A 24547-nucleotide genomic window follows, 5' to 3' on the forward strand; every position below is an offset into this window, starting at 1 on the left:
ACTGCTAACTGGAAGGAGAGTGGTTCTAACCCATCAGTCATTCTGAAGGAGACAGATGAGGCTGTTGGCTAATCTAAAGATTGACAGCCTTGGAAACCTACAGGGGTAGTTATACTCCATCCTGTAGTAGGAATTGACTCAATAGCAGTGAGTTTTGTGAGTGATATATTTCCCCACCTTCGTTCAACAGTTAACATTTTCCTAGATCCTGTTCTCTCTCTCTGTTTGTGTAGAAAAATAAAATAAAATAAAGCTTTCTCATGGCCATAGAGTCAATGCTGACTAATAGCAACGCCCCTGTGGGTTTTGAGACTGTAACAGTTCAGGGGAATAGAAAGCCCAGTTTTTCTCCCTCAAAGCTGCTGTTAGTTTTGAACTGCTGACCATGTGGATTGCAGCCCAACCAATAAACATTAACACCGCCAGGGCGCTGTCTCACTCTCTTTCTCTGTGTGTGTATGTATATATATAAATATGTTTGTTGTTGTTGTTATATCCCATCGAATTAGTTGTGACTCATAGCGACCCTTTGTACAATAGTACGAAATATTGCCCGTTTCTGCACCATCCTCACAATTGTTATGTTGTTGTGCTTGTTGTAATCATTGCAGCCACTGTATCACTACATCTTGTCTAGGGTCTTCCTCTTTTTCACTGCCCCTCTACTTTACCAAGCATGATATGTGATATGCATCCATACATATATGAGTGTGTAAGCATATACAAATAAATTTGTTTTGCTTTGTTGAACCTTGGGAAGTTATACACATCCGACCTTTCACCAATATTTTACCATACAGGATATTTCCTTAGAACAAGATAACTCTTCTACTTAACTCCAATGTCATTGACGCACCTAATCAAATTAACGGCAACCCTTTGATACCATTTAAAACGGAATTCATAATCAAGTGTCCCCTGTTGTCTCAAAAATGCCTTTGTTAGTTTTTGTTTGTTTTTAAAACCAGGATCAAATAAAGGCACATGCATTTCATTTGGTTGTCTCTTTAAGCTAGAACAGGAGCCCTGGTGGGGCAGTGGGCTACGCACTGAGCTGCTAATCACAGGTCAGTAGGAAAAAATGGGCTTTCTACTCGCATAAAGCATTATTCAGTGGTTCTCAACTTTCCTAATGCTGCGACCCTTTAATACAGTTCCTCATGTGGTGGTGACCGCCCCCAGCCATTAAATTATTTTTGTTGCTCCATCATAACTGTAATTTTGTTACTGTTATAAATCTGGTGACCCCTGTGAAAGGGTCATTTGACCCCTAAAGGGGTCGCGCCCCACAGGTTGAGAACCGCTGCATTTCAGTCTTGGAAACCCACCTGGGTAGTTCCACTCTGTCCTATTGGATCACTGTGAGTTGGAATTGCCTCAATGGCAGTGAATCTGGCATTGTTAGAGTTTGCAAGCTAAAGGAGTAGCCTTTCTTCACTGAAAAAATGATGGTGCCTTTTTTGATGAGTCCAAGTCAGGCATCTCGCATGAACCAGTAGTCTCTTATGTTGCACGTGCCAGAAGTGGGATTTGTCTGATGGTTTGCTTGTGGGTGGGTTCTGCTGGAATGTTTGGTGCAAGAATACTGTCTCGGTGATGGTGTGCTCTTCCTATTGCATTGTGTGGAGAAGCATAGATATGATACCTTGACATTGGTGACACTAACTTTAATCAAGGTCACTTTCATCAGTCCCAAACACATTTTCCTTCACGGGGTACTTCTTTCATTAAAAAAAAAAAGGTTAGACTATGGGAGCAAGTGCCTCAGACTTACTGTGCCTGCTGGAGAAGTTAGCTCTGAGTTGGATCGCTTGCCTCAGGGAGTGAACACTGACCTCTCCGTAGTGAAAGTGCATCTCTTCTTTGCTACTAGGCAGTAATTATCAAGAGACACTTTGAGCCTAGATGCTCTTTCCTTCCCCAGACCCCTCACGCAATGGCATTATTGTATTTTGCTTGGATCATTTGTTACATTGAAAGCTGCAAAAGGAGAGTTGCTAACAGTAAGATCTGCGGTTCTAACCCATCAGATGTTCTGGGGGACAAAGATAAGGTTGTTTGCTCTAATAGAGATTTGCTGTCTGGGACAGTTTGGGGAGGGGGTGATGACGTAATTGTTACGAACTGGGGCTGCTAACTGCCAGATCAGCAGTTTGAAACCACCAATGGCTCCAAAGAAGAAACTTGAGGCTTTCAACTCCCATAAAGAGTTAGATGTTCAGAAACCCACAGGGGCAGTCCTACCCTGTAGAACTCACCATAAGTCCAAATCAACTGGATGGAAGTGAGTTTTCAGGTTACAGTTATTAGCTTACATGCTTCCTTTGTTATTTCTCTTTTTAAGAATAAATGTGGATTAATGGATTATATTAAATTCAATGCTTTGTCTGAGGAGTCCAACTCTTGACTAAAAACTGAGGTGAGATTTTTTTCAGACTTGACTGTTGGCCATTTTAAATGCTTTGACTTGAAGCTCTAGGAGGGAAAACTGTACCCTGACACATACACACACAATCAGGTCCCCTGTAGGGTCGTGCTCTCAGGCATATCTGCATTCCTTGCTCAAGCCCTTAATTTGGGGAGCTATTTGTTGGGGTCCCATTGCTACCCACAAGGCTAGGCGTTTGAACCCACCAGCCCCTCCTCTTGAGGAAAAATGAGACTTTCTGCTCTCGTAAATATTTACAACCTTGGAAACCCAAACAGGCCGTTACACTCTGTACTTATGAGTCAGAATCAAGTTGATATCAGTTGTTTGGGGCTTTGGGCAAAGGTCTTCCTCAGTGTTTCTCTAAGATCTTCTGGTGACAAAGGGCTGGGAGGAACACCTGGAGGACACTTGACTTTGACCTAGAACTCAGGGCTTTTACACTCTTAGCCCTTCCCATCCTCCCCCAGTTTTCACTTGTCTGCAAAATTGTGTTAAGCCTTTTGCTGGCAGCTCCCTGAGCTGTGAGACAAATCCTTTGTTGATTCGCTTGCCCTCACTGGCTACACAAGGGACGGGGGCAGGGGGGGGGAGTGGAGTTGACACTTTTATTTAGCCTCCTGTTTAGACTATGGCAGCAAGTGCCTAAAGGCTTGGTTGTTACTTTGATTGGGGCTTGTTGCCTTTCCGGGCTACTCCCACACCTGGCAGTTCAGCCCTCAACATGATTATCCATTTCCACTATTTGTAGTTTGATGCTCAAACCGTCCAAATTTTGGCTCTTCAATATGGTTTCTGTGTTCTCCAATATGACCCTGTTATCCTTTCTGTCCAACCCAAGATGTTTCAGGCTCATCTTGTGCATAGCCTTCTCCAGGCATAGGATGAACCATTTTTCTAAGAAATCCTGTTGTCTTTTAGTGCGTAATAACTTTAAGGTGCTTTTGTATTGTACTGGGAATCCTGATGGCTTAGTCGCTACTCATTGGCCCACGAGCCACATGGTCGGCAGTTCGAAACCAGCAACAGCTCTGGAGGGAGAAACACTGGGCTATCTACTCCTGTAACCAATTCCAGTCTCAGAAACTCACAGGGGGTCGCTCTGAGCTAGCTTTGACTTGATCGTAGTGAGTTTGGTTTTGGTCTGGTTTTTACTGTACCTAATATATATTTGTAAGGAGACCTAGAAGGGCTGTGGGTAAGATATTGGGCTGCTAACTGCAAGGTTGGCCATTCAAACCCACCAGCTGGTTCCTTGTGAGAATGATGAGGCTATCTGCTCTGGTAAAGACTCACAGTCTCAGAAACCCTACTATGAGTCTGAATCCACTCAATGGAATTGTGTTTTATTTTAATTTTTATTCTAGTACACTAGTACCCTCCCCGAACCAAACCCACTGCCACTACGTCTATTCAGACTCTGATCGATCCTCTCTAGGGTTTCCAAGGCTGTTAATCTTTATGGGAGCAGCAGCCTCATCTTTCCCCAGAGGAGCAGCTGGTGAGTTTAACTGCATTCTAACATATATATTAGTACAGTACTACTACTACTACTACTACTCACACACTCACACACACACATACACACACACACACTACGAAGGGATACCCCCCTAAAAGCAGAATTTTTTTCAAAACTATATATTTAATTCTTTTTACATAACAATCTTATCACATTCAAAGTACTCTCCATTATACTGAATACACTTGTAAAATCTGCGATTCCATTCCCAGAAACATTTCTCAGACTCATCTGTTTGGATGGCTGAAAGCACCTCCCTTGTTTTTTCCTTCATCTCTTCTACATCATCAAATTCCTCTCCTTTCATTTCCCACTTCATTTGCAGACACACCAAGAAGTCACAGGGAGCGAGGTCAGGTGAGTATGGTGCGTGGGGCAAGAGAGGCCTGCTGTTTTTTAATCTAAAGCTGGTGCACTGAGAGGGCTGCATGAGCAGGCGCCCTGTAATGATGGTAAATCCAGTCCCATCTGCCACAAAACAGACCTTTATTTGTTGCACAGTGTTATATTATCTTTTCAGAATCTCTAAATAGAAACCTTGTTGAACAGTCTGACCTGGTGAAACAAATTCCAAATGCATTATGCCCCTCACATACAAAAACCCAAATGACCATGGTTTCTTTGGGGCGGTAACCTCTCGTATAGAAATAAATATATATGAGTATACTAGGAGACTTAAAAAATTCATGTAATAATGACAGAAAAAGAATGGAACGTTGCCACAAATATTTTGAAACCCCTTTGTGCACACAAGGTAGGTGTGTGCTCCATTGTTTGTTTGTTTGTTTGTTTGTTTTTGAACAGAGTGGGAACAAAGAGGGATGTCATTGTCTTGGACTTGAGGCTGATGGGAAGCTCCTTAGATAGTTTTGCTCAAGTTTTCCAAGTTGATCGTGAAGACACAGTAGCTATTCTTCAAGGTATTGCTTCTAATGAACGCAGGACAGGACAGCAAGGGCTACAATGTGACATCAACTCCCCAAGCTCTCAGGGCCTATGGTCATGTGCGACTAACATCTTCCCAACCCTCACGCTTGAGGAGGAGGCATTTTGCAAAGTGAGTTCATCCTTCACCAAAACCATCATTACTTTCTTGGTTAAAGCCCTGCTTAAGACTCTTATGTTTAAAAAGGCATCGGTGCACTTCCCCAAGGTCTCCCACCCCACTACAACTCACCTTCCTGACACCAACTTGTTTGTTGGGGAATGGCTCATTGACTCTTTTAATATTGAGCTGCGTTGTGGCCGGAACATCCCTTTTCTCCTTTCTTTCCTTCATTCTCTGCCCTTTCCCCTTCCCGCCATGCTATCCCTCTCCCTCATTTCCTTCTCTCCTCTTCATTCTCTCTTCTAATGTCCTTTCTTTATATCTCCTGATTTCCCTTCGCACCCCCCCATCCCTCCTACTTCCCCAATGACTCTGTTCTTTTCCTCTTAGTCCCCTGGGCTTCCCGGCATGGATACGGGAACTCGAAGACTAGGGAATTCTTTCTTTAATTCTTTCTTGCCCCTTTGCTAAGCATTCCACTCTCCCATGCCCTGTTGGTCACCCCCACCCCCCTGAGATATCCAGCACATGGCCGTGTCCTCTGTATGGGGTCAGAAATCCTTTCTGGCCCAAACTCGCTACTCTGGTTTCTATCCTGGTAACATGGGAGGGCAAAAACTGGGGATTTACAGTCCCACCCCGCCCCTCACCCCGCACTTCTCTCCACAAAGTCAAAAGCAAATCCCCAGATAGTTCTCTTACTCCTTCGGCCCTAGCCCAGTTTCCATGACCTCCCTGGATCATAAAGGGTTTCCCAGGAGTGGGTGCTCACAACACAACTCAAGAGGGATCAAGAAAAGGCCTCCAAAGCTGAAGCAATCCCAAAGTAAGCGGTGCATTCGAACACCTCCAAATCATCATGCACCCCCCCCCAATGCAACAGGCCACTCAAAGGTCTAGAACCTCAGCTCTCCTTCCTACCTACCAAAAGCTCCCCTCCCCCCGCGCCTCTGGACTCTTCCTCCTTTCTTCGAATGGGACATTATTTCACGGCTCCCCTGTTTTCTCTTCCTCGCTGCCAGGCTTACTTGGAATTATCACGAGTCCCCACACTTCTCTTGAGAACTTCCTCCAAAGCATGAAGCGGAGTGTTGGCCATCCCTCGGTGAGAGAGGCACCACGAGGGGGGATGTGAACACTCTGTGGCGAGTCCCCAGCAGAGTGTAGCACCTCAGTTCTGAAAGACGTGGAGAATCTAATATTGCATACAGGCATGGTTCGTTCTGGCTATTTTGCTCTCCTAGCTCTGCCTGCTCTTGGACGAGGAAGTATTAGCACCTGTTCAGGGATCCGAATACAGAGGCACAGGGAGCCTGGGATTTGTCCTCGATCATAAAGTTAGTTGGTAGCATCACCCTTAGGAACCATCTCTCTCCATGTACATGTCCACGTGAGAGCCAAGAGAAAGCAAGAGTATATTAGGATGGGATGGAAAGGGCAATGGAGTCATTTTGCCTGGAGAGAACAGAAAAGGATGACTGTAATCTGATACACATTTAAAGATAATGGTTGGACACCAAGGACCAGCAAGTGCCCCATTTGCAGAGGAATAGCTCAAAGGGAGATAAGAGTCCATGGCTCTGGCTTATAGTCATCTCACAAGTGAGCTAATAATTGCCTCCCATTTCTTCCGGAACAAAAGAAAACCCGTGGTGTTATTCTCAGGAGAAAAATAAAGCTGAAGTGTAATAATTTTGTCAAATCTGATTAGGTCGGTTGCTAATGTAAATGCAGACAGTGTGTCAGTTACCCTAGAGACCATTTAGAGAATTTACTTTCTTCTTTGCCTCAGTCCTTTCCACATAGCGTGCATGTGGATGGGAATGGAGGGTTAAAGATATTGTTGTTCGACAATTCCTACAGGCTTCAGTAGGTAATTAAGAACAAATACGGGCTGAAATATTGGAGCTTGGAAAATAAACAAGCTGCTCACATTTGAATAAAAGACATACCTTTCTGTGGGGTAAGCCTTCCAACCCTGCGTGTGGGAGCCAACTGCTTCTACTTGCCAAGAATTTGTTTGACACATTAATCTTGTTACAGGGAACCTTTTTTTTAATCTTCCCAATGTTTGCACAAGAAAAATGAAGCACAGATGTTTTCAGAAGTGGGGAGTAATTTTCTTAAGCCCCATATGGCCATAGAAGTGAATTATCAGTCTCTGGAAGAATAATTCGTACTGACTGAGTACATAAGAGACACTGGTGGCATAATGTGCTATGCATTGAACTACTAACCACAAAGTCAGCAGTTCAATCCCAACAGCCACTCTGAGAGAGAAAAATGAGACTGTCTGCTTCTGTGAAAAATGTAAAGTCCTGGAAACCCCAAATGGCAGTTCTATTTTGTCCCATAGGGTCGCTATGAGTCAGAATCAACTCAATGGCACTGGGGTTTGCTTTGAATTTTGGACCAGGTACATAAAAGTGAATCTGCTCTCTCCATTGTAAGGATTTTTAAAATAAGAGACACATCTATGAGTCATATATTATTAATCAATTAATTAGAAAGCATTTGCTGAGTCCCTATTTTGAGCTGGGGATGTCGGGGCATTTTTAGAGATAGCGAAAGAAGTAGAAGCTCTTGTCCCCTGGAAACCACTGAGACCAGGTTGAAAATATAAGGATAAGTTAGAAAACACTGAAACAGAATCATGTTGTTGTTGTTAGGTGCCATCAAGTCAGTTCTGTACAACAGAACAAGACACTCCCCAGTCCTGCACCATCCTCACAATGGTTGCTATGTTTCAACCCATTGTTGCAGCCACTATGTCAATCCATCTAGTCAAGTTTCTTCCTCTTTTGTCACTGCCCCGACGATGTCCCGACGATGTCCTTTTCCAGGAACTCGTCTCTCCTTATAATATATCCACTCCTTGCCTCTACCCACAAAAACATAGACACTTTGTTAAACAAGAATGTCAACTCGTGAAGCTATTGTTTCTCAACATATCCTCCATGCAAGTACTTCTGGAGGTGGCATTGCCATCGCTTTCACCCTTTCTCCATGGATTCTGTACTCTTCAATTTACACCGCATCAAAACAGAAGTTTGGGCATCCTCTAGAGCAGTGGTTCTCAACGTTCCCTCTAATACAGTTCCTCTTGTAATGGTGATCCCCAACCATAAAAAATTTTTCGTCACTCCTTCACTACTGTAATTTTGCTACTATTATGAATTGGGTGACCCCTGTGAAAGGGTCGTTCAACCCCCAAGGAGGTCACGACCCACAGGTTGAGAACAACTGCTCTAGAGAGTCAAATCATGTTCCTTTCCAATGTTCTTTGAGTTAGAAACAAAAAGGAGTCTGAAGGGGCAAAATCAGGGCTATAGGAAGGATGGGGTGAGTTTCCCAAGGAAATTCTCATAGATCCGCCTCAGATACCTTTGAATAATGAGTAGATGCATTGTTGAGATGGGAAAAAAATTCCTTAGTGAAACTTTCTTGGTTGTTTTCTCACCAGTGAAGTTTTTTATTTTCTTACAAATTTTTCCTAATAAGCTTCATGGTTGTCCTGTGTCTTTTGAGAAATTCTATCAAAACAGTCCCTTGGGATCCCCCAAACAGTAGCCATAACCTTATGAGCTGACCTCTATGCTTTGAATTTACTTGGTCCAACTTCTCATCCCCTCAAAAGCCCTTTTGGTTGGATTTTTCAAAGGCACCCTAACATGACTGAGACACGTGTATTACCACGACAACTTGCTTGCAACCACCCACTGATCACACAGACACATTTAAACATTTTTCTTTGAAATACACCCATGAATGCATCAACTGGAACCCTAGTAGCAATACTTTCCTTAGTCTCAAACATACTCATGGAAAACTAGCAAACAGCAAAGAAAACAAAACAAAATAAAAAAACCTGAACTCACGGCCACTGAGTCGATTGTGACTCAGAGCAACCCTGTAAGAGAGGGTAGAACTGCCCCCTGTGGGCTTCTGACACTGTAACTCTTTTTTTTTTTAAATCATTTTATTGGGAGCTTGTACAATTCTTTTTAAAAAACATTTTATTAGGGACTCATACAACTCTTAGCACAATCCATACACACATCAATTGTATAAAGCATATCTGTACATTCTTTGCCCTCATCATTTTCAAAGCATTTGCTCTCCACTTAAGCCCTTTGCATCATGTCCTCTTTTTTCCCCTCCCTCACCACTCCCCCTCCCTCATGAGCCCTTGATAATTTATAAATTATTATTTTGTAATATCTTTCCCTGTCTGGCATCTCCCTTCACCCCCTTTTCTGTTGTCCGTCCTCCAGGGAGGAGGTCACATGTAGATCCTTGGAATCGGTTCCCTCTTTCCAAACCACTCACCCTCTACCCTCACAATATCGCCCCCTCACCCCCTGGTCCTGAAGGTATCATCCACCCTGGATTCCCTGTGCCTCCAGCTCCTATCTGCACCAGTGTACATCTTCTGCTCTATCCAGACTTGGAAGGTAGAATTCGGATCATGGTAGTTGGGGGGGGGGGGGGCAGGAAGCATTTAGGAACTGGAGGAAAGCTGTATTCTTCATCAGTGCTACATTGCACCCTGACTGACTCATCTCCTCTCCTAGACCACTCTGTGAGGGGATCTCCAATGGCCGACAAATGGGCTTTGGGTCTCCACTCTGCACTCCCCCCTTCATTCACTATGGTAAGATTTTTTTTTTTCTGATGATGCCTTATACCTGATCTCTTTGACACATTTTGATCACACAGGCTGGTGTTTTTCTTCCATGTGGGCTTTGTTGCTTCTGAGCTAGATGGCCGTTTGTTCACCTTCAAGCCTTTAAGACCCCATACACTATCTCTTTCGATAGCCGGGCACCATCAGCTTTCTTCATCACATTTGCTTTTTCACCTGCTTTGGCTTCGGTGGTTGTGTTGGGAGGGTGAGCATAATAGAATGCCAATTTAATAGAAGAAAGTATTCATGCATTGAGGGAGTGCTTGAGTAGAGGCCCAACGTCCTTCCGCCACCTTAATACTAAACCTATAAATATAGGCACATAGATCTATTTCCCCATCCTCATATATATATTTGCATATGTACATGTCTTTGTCTAGACCTCTATAAATGCCCTTTGCCTCCTAGATCTTTCCTCTGTTTCCCTTGACTTTCCTCCAGCCCCACTATCATGCTCCGTCCCCACCTGGGTTACAGCTATAACTCTTCATTACCTAGCCTTTGATCATTCCCTACCAGGCCTGCCACTCCCACCTCACCACCAATTTGTATCCTTTGTTGTTCCCTTGTCCCTGGGTTTGTTAACACCACTTCCTTACCCCCCACCAAAAAACAATGGGACCGGCAGTTTCTGGGGGACTTGGGATAGGAGACACTGTAACTCTTTACAGGAAGAGAAAGCCTCAATTATCTCCCCGGAAGCAGCTGGTGATTTTGAACTGCTGACCTTATGGTTATCAGCCTAATGCATAACCCACTATACCACCAGAGAAATTATGTACAGTAAACATCAAATAAGATGCCATAGAAATCAGATAGGCTGGGAGAAAGAGCAGGAAGTATTGAGCCTAAATTAATCAAAGAAAATTTCATCGAGATGATGACACTTAAGTTGGCATTTGGAAGGATAAAATTCAGATGAATGGAGACTGTGGGATTAGACATGAAGAAAGGAGGGAGGCAGTAGAGTAATGGAGAATTTAGGAACTGTGCATAGATCTGACTATCTCTTGACTGCAATTGAAGGTTGGCAGCTCATTCTTTCAGGAGGAAGCAAATGATGCATTCTCTAGATGTAATAAGCCTGGAAATAAATTTGCTTATAATTTTAAATGGCCATTATGTGTAATTGTTTTAGATAAGTCTCTTTTGTTGGCAAAGAACAGACGGCTTGCTAACTCAATGGTAAAGTGAATGGGGGGGGGGGTTGTCCTATTAGGAGAACTCTTGGACATTCAAAAGCGGTTCCTAGGCCGGCAACTGAGAACCCTTTGTATGACTTATGGTCTAAACATCTCTTTCTCTCTCTCTGCACCCACCCATTTTTCTTATTCATTTCAAACATGGTTCATTATGGCATCTCTGATCCCTTTCTCAGCATGAAAACAGTACATTTGCAGCACTATCATTGACTGAATCCCCTCTAATTTTCAATTGAAATGATTTTTTAAAAACATTTTATTAGGGACTCATACAACTCCTAGCACAATCCATACATACATCAATTGTGTAAAGCACATCTGTACATTCTTTGCCCTCATCATTTTCAAAGCATTTGCTCTCTACTTAAGCCCCTTGATTAAGAAAATGAGACTCCTTAGTACCAGAGCAGCCAGCCTGGCTGGTTTAGGTTGGATATTCATTCTAGTCAAACCATCTATCCCTCCAAACAAAAAGAGCCCAGAGGTATCTGCCTGCTTTGGAAGCTCTGGACCAGTAGAGGAAATAGACTGACAGAGTCCATGCTCTACAGAGTCATTAGACTTCCAGGAAATAGTATCGTCTGTTCTGTTTCTCTACCCCAAGGCAGGATTTATCCAAAACATTCTTCTGAAAGAGGTGTACTGTCTTTGAAAGAATCCATCATAAATTGAATGATGACTCCATTGCCTCTTAAACATTCTGACCTTCAGTTTCCTACGTGTATTGTTGTTGATGGTGGGCACTGTGAAGTTGATTCAAAGAGTAGAACAGTCTCACAGTGTTTTGTTGACTGTAATATCTATGGAAGTAGATCACAAGGCCTTTCTTCTCAGTGCTGCTGACTGGATTTGACTGCCAACCTTTCAGTTAGCATCCAAGTGCATAATTGTTGAACACCAAGGCATGGGCTAAAAATGCATCCTTGTCAAGGTTGTGTGGAACATGTTATTTTCTGATTGGTTCGAGGCAAGGTCTTAGTAAATGGAGTAACTTTCATTTTCTTGATGCGCTACAAATATTCCGTAAAGGAAAATTATTTGCAACCCATTTTGTGCTTCTTAATTGCACAATATATGAATATATCTGGATGTTTTACGGCAAATCCCAGACCTTATATTATTTCACTGGTAGATTTATTATTGTGGGCCTTTAATAGAAAGTCTTTTAATAAAACACATAACCACAATACAAGTGTCATGGCTAAAATATTACAAAGAATTCCTTGATATCACCAATACTATGTTCCATTTTACTCAATCGTTTCAAAAATGTCTTTTTATGGTTGGTTAGTTTGAATCAAAATCCAAAAGAGGTCTACACAGTGGCTTTGGTTGCTGTGTCCCCCATTCTCAGTTGATCTGCAATCATTCTCCTTGCTTTTGAGCGCCAGGCATTTGGTGGAGAGAAAAAGGAGAGTCATTATTCTGGTATAAATTTTTGCTTTGGAATTTTTCTGATTGTATCCTCATAGCACCACATAACAGGCTCTTGTATCTTCCCACTTCGTGCAAACTGGTACACAGATATAGGGACTTAATTAGATTTAGGTTCAATTTTTTTCTGCAAGAACAGTCAAAGAAATGTGTTTATACTATCTATGTTTTATAATACATGATTTTGAAATAAGAACTCATAATCCCCATGATTAATTTTAACTTAGAGGAATACAAGGCTCCCAAGTGAACAGGAGGTAACTCTGGATTCTGATTCATAGATGAATGAATCACTTTTAATTAGCGATTTAAAGTACTTATGACTGCTATCTGCCTGAATTCAGATAAAAGTCATCATCACAATCTTTGATCAATTTATTGGAGATATCTTTACTCATATGCATCTTTGGATGAAGATGTTCATATAATTTAATTAAGATTTAAGCTAGGAACAAATTCAAACTTGTTATAGAAACACAAACCCAGGTACATGGATATAGGGCTATAGTGTTGTTCTCAAATGCAGGCTTTTGGAGGTGCACCATAATATCCAACTCATCCCCATTTGAATTTGGCACAGAGAGCTAGGTATAAAATGGGACAGATGCCAACAAAAATAATTGTTTCTATGAGTTGTGAGTTAGACCTGCAATGATGAGTCAGAAGACACTCTCTGATCTCCTGTATCAGATATGCAATTCCCCTTTTCAAAGGTACTTAGACAACCAGAGGTATGGCAGAGGTCATGCACATGCCAGTTATTTTTCCCCAAGTTCACCACTTAATAACTGACTTCCCTTTTCCTAGCAAGAAGAGGAAAGTGAGTGAAGAGGCAGGACATAACCAAGAATGGATTCAATTGAGGTTTCTTTACATAAAAACATGTGGAGCAGGAAATAAGTGTCCTATAATCAAGGTCCATGATACAAGAAAATATCATAGGTCAAAACCAGTTTCAACACTGCATGCTCAACAGCGAACACTGTCATGTTTAGCTGGTCCCAACTTCCACACTGTAGTAGCTCATGTGTAATTGAAACAACATTTGTAGAGTGTGTGTAAACCACAGATGCCAAGATGGAAAGAGATACACTTTACCACTGTGTTAGGCCAGGTAGACTACAAAAACAAATCCAGTGACACTCATATATGGTAAGAAAGAGCTTTATATCAAGAAGTAATTGCATATCGGGAAAACAGTGTAGCCCAGTTAAACTCAAGTCCATAAGTCTGATACTAGTTCATAATGCAATGATACAAAATGCAGGAAGATCACAGGTCAGAGGGTGCAAGTCTTGTGGATCCAGTGGTGTTGGAAGCATCACACGGCTCTGGCAGGTCCCAGAGTGGCTAGATAGCATGAAGGTGAAGACAGAGAAGGAGACGGGGAGGTTACCAAGACCCTCCTTATGAGAAGGGCAGACCCACAGGGAGCTACCATCAGGCTGTGACTTGACTGACAGGCTCCACTCCACCCCTACACTTTTATATGTCAAGATGATATGAAATTATGTAACGACCACAACCACTTTTATTGATTGTAAATAACACCCTGAGCATTACCGTATAAGTATCTATTGGAGTCCCTGCTTTCAGGTTTGTTCTGGATATACCTAGGAGTGGAAATACTGGGTTGTATGGTAGATCTTTAAATTTTTGAAGAAGCATTCAGCTTAACAGTTACAGCACGATTTAGATTCCGATTGACAGTGCATGAGGGTTTCAATTTCTCCACATCCCTTCCAACACTTCCTAGCTTCTGATGTTTGAGTCATAGCAATCTAGTTGGTATGAGATGGTAGTTTTGATTCATACCTCCTTACTGTTGGGTAAAGGGAACCCTGGTGGTACAGTAGGTTATGAGTTAGGCTGTTTATCTAACTCATAATGGCAAGGTCATTAGTTTGAAACAACCAGCTACTTTACGAGGGAACGATGACACTTTCTACTCCCATAAAAAGTTACCATCGCAGAAACCAAAAGGGGCAGTTCTACCCTTCCCTGTAGGGTAGGACTTGATAACAGTGGGTTTGCTTTTAGTTGGTAATAACTATTTGCATTAAGCACCCTTTCCTGTGCTTATTGGTCACTATTATATCTTCTTTGGAGAGATGTCTATGCAGGTCAAGTCCTTTGCTCATGTTTGTTTGTTTTTAATTGGGTTATCTCTTTGTTCTTGAGTTGTAGAGTTCTTTTCATATTTTGGAAGTTACCTTTATCAGATTTATTTTCTTACAAGTTGTTACCTCCCTTTGTTGATAAAAATCCTTTCATGCACATAAATGGTTCCTTTTCATGAAATCCATTTATCAAATTTGCCTTTGGTTGTTCCGGCTTCTGGTGTCGTATCTAAGAATCCATGATCAAAACTGAAGTCTTGACATTTTACCTCTGCTTTCCTCTAAGAATTTTTTGACTTTTTTCCCTTAATTTTGGGTTACTTTTTGTTTGTGGTGTAAAGTGCTGGTCCAACGTCATCTTTTTTTGCCCTGTAGGTGCCTTTCTTGCCTCGCGCTCATCCTGGACCTGGACGCCCTAATATTATCGCACAGCTTACACTGTATGTAACTTCTTTCTTGCCCAGGTACAAAGCCATCGTCCGGCCTATGGATATCCAGGCCTCTCATGCTCTGATGAAGATCTGCCTCAAAGCTGCCTTCATCTGGATCATCTCCATGCTGCTGGCCATCCCAGAAGCTGTGTTTTCAGACCTGCATCCCTTCTACGAGGAGAGCACCAACCAGACCTTCATTAGCTGTGCCCCGTACCCACACTCCAATGAGCTGCACCCCAAAATCCACTCCATGGCTTCCTTCCTGGTCTTCTACATCATCCCACTGTCCATCATCTCTGTCTATTACTACTTCATTGCCAAAAATCTGATCCAGAGTGCATACAACCTGCCTGTGGAGGGGAACATTCATGTCAAGAAGCAGGTGGGTGCTAAGAATAGATCCATCTTCTCCTTGGGGATTTTGGTCCCTTGCATTTATTTTGGGCTCCACTGACAAGGACAGTATATAAGTGGACAACCGTCCCTGATTCTGCAATTAGAGGAAGTAAGTTATGTGTGGCCAGATGGCAAACAGCAAATCCTAGTCAGCGGAGCCACTGAAATCAGGTGTTCTTCATCATTGTGTTCTCTTGTTAAAGAGCTGAACTAGGAAGACATTGAGAATCTGAAAGATTGGAAGTGTTGGTTTTTTTTTTTTTTTGAGAAATATCTGAAAAAGTAATGTGAGTTCGTTTTTGTTTTCAAAGATTAGCTTTTAAGCTTATATGGCAGTAACTTCTTGATACCGCATCACAGCATTTGGGTAGTAAGAGGGCCATATTAGGGAGAAAAAGCAGAGAGGTCAAGAAAATGAAGCTAGCGAAGACAAAAAGTCAGTCATGATAATCTCACACTGACTTGGGTTACAACCTGAGCTTCATCATTTACTCAGTGACATTCTCCGAGCCTCACTTCTCTTACTCATAATTTGGCATTGCTGTTGGATGCTGGGCAGTTGATTCCATCCCCTAGTGAACTCACATCACAGAGCCGAACTGCCCCATACAGGTTTCTTGGCTTGGTGCTATGGGTTAGGTGTTGATCAGCATCACTGCGAGGCAAGTGGCTCCTACTAGCTGCTCCGCAGGAGTTATGGTCTCAGAAATCCTATGTAGTTGCCACACGTTTGGCTTTGTTATTGGTGCTGGTAGAACTGACTCCATAATAACGGGTTTCTGGGTTTGGGGAATCTTTACAAAAGCCCATCACCAAGCTGCTGGGCGGGTTCCAATCACCAAACTTTGGGCTAGCAGCCAAGCTCTTAACCATCACACCACCCGTCATGATTCCATATTGTCGGGCTGTGCAACGAGGACCAGTGAGAGCACGCATAATTGTAGAGTGCCCAGCCTGCTGGTACTGCTAGACTCCCTGCTTAGACTCGCTCGGCCTCTCCTCTTTGTCCATTCTTCCTGGCTTCTGGCCCAGATGTAGATCCTCGGGCTTTATGATTGGGAAGGCGGAAAGCCTCCCAACCCACTCAAATAAATAACTCAGTTGGAGGCCTTGTCCTGTAAAGTTGATTTCTTTTTGCCACAATTGTTGGGCACGACGTGGCCATTCTCAGTGAAACCGTCTCCCTGCTTGAAAGGTCAGTCATTCTAGAGCTCCCATCATTCTGTAAGGTCTCCAGCGAGAAACACCATCCCCTGGCAGCAGCAGGACTTAGAGGCAAACAAGGAGGAGCCCAGCCTACATCGTTTAAGAACTCTTCTGTATAATATAGGCCAGAAATGACAGGATTAAAATGGAAAACTAATTAATAGGGACTTAGACCTTGGTTTGGCCAATAAGGTGGAACAAAGATGGCTGCTTCTTTGAGCTTCAAAGGGAACTGCAGAGAGAGAAGTGCAGTTCGATGGCTGACCAAGGGCACTAGGGCTCTCCTGAGGAAAATGGGGCACTTACTAGAATTTCATTCAAGCATGTAATCAACTTTGTGTACAGATGTGTTCTCGGAGGTGTATGCTAACTGTACTCCTTCTCATGCATTTCCACTTCCTGTGTGTCTGCCTGGTGGGTTGCTGTTGTTGTTTTCTGTTTCTATTGTCTTTCTCTTGTTGTCCTGATTCTCCCATAATTTTGTGAACCCTTGTCTCCTATTTCCCTCCTCTGGCCCTATCCCTTTCTCTGTCTGCACCCTTGTCTCTGCCTGGGTGTCTGTCTCCTCAGATTGAATCCCGGAAGCGACTTGCCAAGACCGTGCTGGTGTTTGTGGCCCTCTTCGCCTTTTGTTGGCTTCCCAACCACGTCATCTACCTGTACCGCTCCTACCACTACTCTAAGGTGGACACCTCCATGCTCCACTTCATCACCAGTATCTGTGCCCGCCTCCTGGCCTTCACCAACTCCTGCGTGAACCCCTTCGCTCTCTACCTGCTGAGCAAGAGCTTCCGGAAACAATTCAACACCCAGCTCCTCTGCTGCCGGCCCGGCCTGCTGGCGCGCTCCCACAGCACCGCCAGGAGCACCACCTGTATGACCTCCTTTAAGACCACCAACCCCTCGGTGGCCACTTTCAGCCTCATCAATGGTAATATCTGTCATGAAGGGTATGTCTAGGTTGGCCCTCGGCCGTACCCCCTTGGGGCTCCTGGTTTGGCATTGGGGATAATTAGTTATCATTGCATCTGTTGTTGTCACTGTTCCTGAGTGGTGGGGGAGAGACCCAAACAGATGGCTATTATATTTTAAAGACACCATCAAGGCTTTTGCTTTCCATTTTAACTTGGGAATAATAATAAGAATTCCCTATTTGTACCCTTTTGACAAAAGGGAATGCTTGGCCTATATAAGAAGAAGTATTATATGTATCAGATGTGGTCAATTTAAGTTGCAGGGACAGGCATATTTCTGGAGCAGAGAAATCATACCGTCATTCCTCACTTGGTGAAAGTCTCTTTATTTATTATTATTATTTTTATAAGCAGAAGCAAGCACTTTCAAAATAGGATGAAATTGATTGTTTCAGGATCATCTATAATTCATAAAGCACAGAATAGCTTTAACATACCTACACATGTAACCTAAAGTCAACACGATGAAAGCGTCCCATGGATGAGAGACAGTCCCCAAATGAACACGGAAAAACATATTTCTGTGTGCCGACTGCTGGAAAAAAAAAGAACAAAAAAGATGTTACTGAGGGCCTAGGGGGAACACTCAAGACGTAATTTTAAGGCACAGACCTGCCCTAACATATAAGCCCACATATTAAGATCCACAGGTGACGATACAGCGATAGCTTATGCTCTGGGGTCTAATCTGATAGAAGTCCCTTTTGCTGATCCAAAATGGTTTGGTTCCATCATAGAAGAAAAGTCCTTCGGTGGGAAAAATATGGATCACACAGTCAATTCACCGAACATTTATAAGTACGTAAAGTACAGTGTCGATTTTGGTGCCATGCAGATTTCCAAGCATGTGGAATTCACTTAGATTTAGCCATCCTTGTCTGCTCCATTGGGGTTCTTGGGGGTACAAATGGTTGACATCTTTGACTGCCAACCAAAAGGTTGGAGGTTCGAGTTGACCCTGAGACACCACCTCAGACGAAAGGTCTAGCAATTCAGTTCCCCCAAACCAGCCCCTGAAAACCGTATGGAGCCATTTTATTCTGACCTGCGTGGGGTCTGCCCTGAGTTGGAGTCAGAGGAACCCAGGCTGGCGGTGGCATCTAATATGTTACAGGAGAAAGAAGGGATCACATGTGGATGGGGAAGAAAGGCATGTTTATGTTTATTGTATGTCTTACCAAAAGTTTGTGGGAAGAAATGAAAAAAGAATCCCTTTATAGGATTTCTGTAATAGGGATTTCTGAGTATGTACAAGAAAGTTCCAGAGAGCCTAACTTTAAGAACTGATTGTAAAACCTCCTCTGTCGACTTCAGGAGACTATTTATAAAATAGCCTCCGCCTAGAAATCAATGTTCTCTTTCTAAGGTAGTAGAATGAACTCTAAAAAGATCGACCACCTCATTTTCTTAACCCTGAGTCGAGTTTCTCCGGATCCATTCTGACAGATTGCATACATACTAAATCACTTCCAGAAAAATCCAAATTCTGTAAGTGTGCCCTTCTGGCTGAAGATAACTCCAGCTCCCCTGTGCTCTCTGTAGCTGAGATGGAGCCCTCAGCTCCCTTGCTCACATGGCACTTATGACACAAGGTTTGTCTCTTAATCGGAGGAACTGGCTGCTGTTCGCAGAGCTTTAGGAGTTAGCCCCAAGACAGTTGTCAAGATCTGCATTTAAAGTTGTATTCACTGGAGCAAAACCTCGCAAGGCCTTCCCACTGTGTGCTCTTAGGTACTGTGCACACCTGCTTTCCTGGGAATCCGGGACTGCATCCCTCAGGTGGAAAGTAAGACAGATGACAGAGGTGAAAGAACCAATATTTTAAGTTGACATCCCAACTCTATCCTTAGCAATATGACCTTGCTTAAGTTATCAGTGCCCCCATTCTGGACCAATGGATTCTTAAGCAGAATCAGAGCAAGGCGCTGAGGCCATCCTCCCTCTGCTTGTCTCTATTTGTTTCTTATTCTGTCTCTGAAGCATTTAGTTGTCCCGCTCACTCGCGGTTGCTCCAGGCCTTCTAGCTTTACAACAACTCTTAGGAAAGCCTCTTAATCGCCATTCTACAACAGCTCTTTGGAGTTGTTTGTATAAATGATTCATTGACCCATTATGGTTGGGGATTAGAATGGGAAGAGATAAGACAAACCCATTGCTCCATGCCCTTCTTCAGTCTTCTTCAACCTCCTGTGTACCTTTTAGCACCAAGGACTATTCTGCCGTTTTGCCTTTGGCCATCCTCATAACCCTTGAGCAGAATTCACTCTACGTTTAGAAAGTCACGGAAATACACAACATTGTGGGTACCTAGTAAGAAAGAGGAGACTGCTACCATAAAGATTCCCAGTCTTGAAAACTTGATATAGGGTCATAAATAAATACTTTCCCCCCTAACATCTCTGATCTACTTGGTTCCAAAGACATTTGGGGATTATGACTCACCATAATATCTCCTCCATTAACATCATGCATAGAATGCACCTGGGCTCCTCCCTAGCATTTGGAAAAAGAGTAAGAAGATTGAAGTCTGGTTCTAGGCAAAGCTTATCATTGCTGTTAGGTAAACCTTATTACCTCTCTAGTGCTCTCAGAGGAAAGGATTGGAGGAGACTTTGCTAGCCTGCGCTTGGTCAAAAGATTTTGTGATTCAATGAGAGGGTTGATGCACAGCTTCGGTCTGGGGAGAATTTAGTCAAGCTCTTCTCTGCGGAGGAGCCCTGGGGGCATAGCGGGGCTGCCAACCCCAAGGTTCACAGTTTGAAACCACCAGCTGCTCTGTGGGAGGAAGAGAGCTTTTCTATTCCTATGAAGAGTGACAGTCTCAGAATCCCACAGGGGCAGTTCCACTCTGTCTTCTAGGGACCCCCTGAGACAGAATCAACTCGATGGCAGTGACTTTGGGTTTGGTTTTCTCTATAATAGTGAACGCCTTGTTCCACCTCAAGAACCTAGCCTTAGTGAGACAGACCCCAGCCAGCATCTGGTGTCCCTCCTCTGTCAGGGCAGAATACAGCAGGGGCAGGAGGAGTGACATTTCACGCCTGGCTTCCAAAGATAATCACATTTAGCGCTTATGTCTTGGGGGTAGGGTGGGGTGGGAATCAATTTTTGCTGTTGAAAACCATCTGTGTTTATTCAATTGACAGATACTACCTTTCAATCCTTCTTACATTGAGCCTCCCTGAGGCAGACAGCTCAACAATGATTGATTAAGCAATAAACAGTACGCTCTCCCTACCGAAGGCTACTGCTGGCAGACGAGGTACAGTTGCTATTGGGAGTGATATCCCAAAGCAAGATGATCCACCCGGCGTGGAGCAAATGCCAGGTGCGAGTCCCCCACCCTGCTAAACTGATGATTCCCCATAAATATGGATGGCTCACTCCTGCTCTGATGGCTGCCCTCATGCCCCGGCTGAACCCTTAGTTAATAAGCCCTGGCTCTCCCACTGCCCTCCACACAATTTGGTTTCATCTGGGCAGATGGAGAAGCCTTCAGTAAACAAACAGTTCGGAGGCTGTGATGAACCAAGACCAGCTTGTTAGGAAAATGCCGACTGGACAGAAATGAATGAACTTGACCATGGGACATAGGCAACCTTGAGTTACTAAGGCCTCATGTATGCCAAAGGTAGCAGTTGGTTGATTGGTTTCAAGGTCTTTTCAGGGACCAAATGGTCCCCAGCAATGGAGATATGCTCTCTTTGGGGGCTATAAGTTGAATGACCTCTTTGTTTTAAAATGGACTACGTCCGTTTTCACAAAGTCTGCATGCAAGTGGATGGCACGGGAGGCCTGACAATATGACGGTGATAAGAATAGTGAGGGCCCAAACCCAAGCAAACCTCACTGCCATCGAGTCGATGCCAACTCTGAGCAAACCTACAGGATGGGTTAGACCTGCTCTTGTGAGTTTCTGAGACCGTAATTCATTTTTTTTTAACATTTTAAATCATTTTATTGGGAGCTCTTACAGATATCATAACATTCTATAGTTCAAGCACACCAAACAGTATTGTACAACTGCTACCACAATCAGTTTCAAAACAGTTTATTACTTCTCGAACTCCTTGATATTAGCTCCTCTTTACCCCTCCCTCCCCCACCCTACTTCCCCGGAACCCTTATATTTTTTTGTTCCCCTATAATAGTTTTTTTCCATATCTTACACAATTCAATATAGACATTCACATACAATTTTGATGTTCAATCCCATTGGATGGTTATCTAACAACTTTTTACAGTTCTTTGACTTGTAGATGCATCCCCACATGGTCAAGAGTCTTTCTCCTTTTTTTATACGGATATTATCCATACAGAACAGACTGTAATTCTTTAGGGGAATAGAAAACCCCATCTTTCTCCCACACAGTGGTTGGTGGTTTTGAACTGCTGACCATGAGGTTAGCAGCCTAACTCTTCTGAACATCCTTTGTTTGGTGGGGGGGGGGCTAAGCATTAATTCCAGCTGAATATATCCAGAGCAATCAAGAAAGATCACACTGAGAACAGACGTTTCTCTTGTGAAACCTTGCATTAAGAATGTAATTAAGAATGGAAGTGTCTCTAAATTAAAACAAAAATCCATGTTGCATATACACCTACTCTTCACTTATCAACTAGCCTGTTACCCGTGACATTTCACATTTACAACAATAGTAAACATCTATCGCGCTATTTTGCACCTTATCGATATAAGTCTGACAGTAATGCTGAGGTTTAAGGCGAGATTAATGCTGGCTGAGATGGCTGTGATTCTTAATGGTTTAGCAGTTATGGAGTGATGTCATTTGGCAGGTATGTAATTTTCCATTTTCACGAAGCGACAATTTTCACATAACGACTTGGTCTTTGGAATCAACCATGTTGATAAATGAGAAATCGAGTGTATATTAAATGGAAGGACCCCACGTTAGAATTTTATCTGTCCATGATTAATTTAAAATAATAGTTCAAAAATACTTTGCATTTATCAAGTGATCATGGTATATAAAGCATTTATGTGTTTGTTGTTTCATTGAATCCAAGCCTTCCCTGCTGCCCAAAGAGCTACTCACACGTTTTACTATGGAAATTTGTAACTGTCAGACTCCCATGTACTACTGACCATCTAAAAGGAGCCTTGGTGGCACTGCGGTTTAGGCCTTGGGCTGCTGACTGCCAGGTTGGATGTTCAAACCAACAGCCACCCCATGGGAGAAAGATGAGCCTGTCTGCTCCTGTAAAGATTTGCAGCCTCAGAAACCGTGAAGGGTCCGTGTGAGTCAGAATTGACTCAATGGCAGTGAGTTTGGTTTTGGCTTATTGACCATCTAGCAGAGCCTATCAACACTAGTGATTTGTGATTGGCTGCTGTTGTTGTTAGGTGCCATTGACTTGGTTCGGATCCAGAGTGACTCAATGCACAACGGAATGAAACACTGCTCTGTCCTGTGTCATGCTCACAATTGTTCTTAGGTTTGAGCTCATTGATGCAGCCACTGTCTCCATCCATCTCATCAAGAGTCTTCCTCTATTTTGCTGCCCCTCTACTTTACCAAGCATGATGCCCTTCTACAGGGACTGGTCTCTTCTGATGGGCTACTAACCCAACATTGGAGGTTCATACTCACCCGGTGGCTCCAGGGAAGAAAGACCTGGTAAACGGTTTCCATAAGTATTATAACCCAGAAAATGTTATGGAGCAGTTCACCTCTGGAACATGCCGGGCTGCCTTCCCAGGTATTCAGAGGCTTCGTGGAGCTGATTTAGTGACCCCCAAGATCATGTGAGACCATGGAATAAAGGCAGAGTTCTATTTTGTCACTGGGGCTTTTAGAAGCCCATGTTCATGTCAGCAGCACTTCCCAAATCCAGGCCTTGGGTAAGACGTAGTTCTCAGTACCTAATCGAAAGCCCTATTTCCGACTCGGGATTGTTTATCTAAAAGCCTGACCTAGTGATAGAGTCAAAGAGGAATCACAGGGCATCTAGGGAGCCTCCACACAGAGGAGGGTAAGGATTTGCTACAGACAGACTGGGGCGCCACTACAAAGTAAGTGGGCAGGGAAGTCACTCAGTTCAATTGCCCCTGGAGGCAATTAGGTGACAGCCACAGCTCTGGGGGGAAATTTCTCATCTGATTCTGAGACTAATTAAAAAGAAAAAACATGTAGTGAAGAACCAGGTGCACAGAAAAGAGCCAAGTGAGAAGAGTCAATTCAGGCGTCCTTTTCTCAGCCAGGATGAGTGGGAGAAGAGGTTGGGGGATGAGTGGGGAATCCTCTCCCTTCAAAAAGAGTAAGCTATGACAATCGATGGTTTCTAGGACCTAAAGACCCATCCAAAGCGAATCAGCTTGAATAGATAAATATCTCCAAGACTAAATGGTACTCAGGCATGGACTCAGGCCTAGCCCTATATGCCCTGTTACCCACCCAGATGCCACTGTCTCTCTGTGTACTCTGAGCTCATAACTCTAGGACATGAGATGATTTTCCTTTCTTTCCCCCAATTTGAAATCCACTCTCAGAGGCATGACAGGGGAGGGCCCACATAATTTAATGGACTTCTTAAAGGAGCTTTTCAACTTACAAGGGAAACTCAGACATTCAAAGTCTCAGTCATTCCTAGACAAGCTTGAAATTGTGGATGTGGCCCAGGACTTTGATGTTCAAGGTTCATTTTGTTATCTGGGCCTGTTGGGAATCCAGTTTTCGTTTTGAGGTATGGGTACTGACAATACATGGGCAGTATTTAAAAAGGGAAACTGAATTTCTTACATTTTTTTTGCCTCTGTAATCTCGACTTCACTGAGTCAAGCATGACCTTTCCGGTATTCCAGTCCACAGGGTTTTGTGTAATAAAGTTTGTTACAGTGGTCAGAGTCAGTGGTTGTAAAAATATCTGGCAAAGGTTTCTTTTTGCTGCTTGGTGTTTTGTCTTACATATGAATCTCATATTTTGTAAGTTATAAGGGCCCTTGTTACTATCCACTGTAAATATTTATTGCATTAAAAATGTTCCCTGTGCTAAATAACTCAGAACACGTTCCAGGTGTAGTACTTTGTGTAAATAATGTCACGACATGGCTTGGCCTCGTCTCCTTAGATGAATG

The 24547-nt window shown here is 43.2% G+C and overlaps 1 protein-coding gene across 1 annotated transcript in view; it reads left to right on the forward strand.

Moving 5' to 3' along the window:
- The window catches only part of GRPR (gastrin releasing peptide receptor), a 46055-nt gene extending 27264 nt beyond the window's left edge, over positions 1–18791 (forward strand). The window contains exons 2-3 of the mRNA XM_075539201.1: positions 14906–15257; positions 17048–18791. Coding sequence (XP_075395316.1) covers positions 14906–15257; positions 17048–17437 — 742 coding nt within the window. The 3' untranslated portion in view covers positions 17438–18791. The remainder of the gene's footprint in view (positions 1–14905; positions 15258–17047) is intronic.
- Positions 18792–24547: the final 5756 nt, after the last annotated feature.

This window comes from Tenrec ecaudatus, chromosome X (assembly GCF_050624435.1).
Source record: "Tenrec ecaudatus isolate mTenEca1 chromosome X, mTenEca1.hap1, whole genome shotgun sequence".
Taxonomy (NCBI): domain Eukaryota; kingdom Metazoa; phylum Chordata; class Mammalia; order Afrosoricida; family Tenrecidae; genus Tenrec; species Tenrec ecaudatus.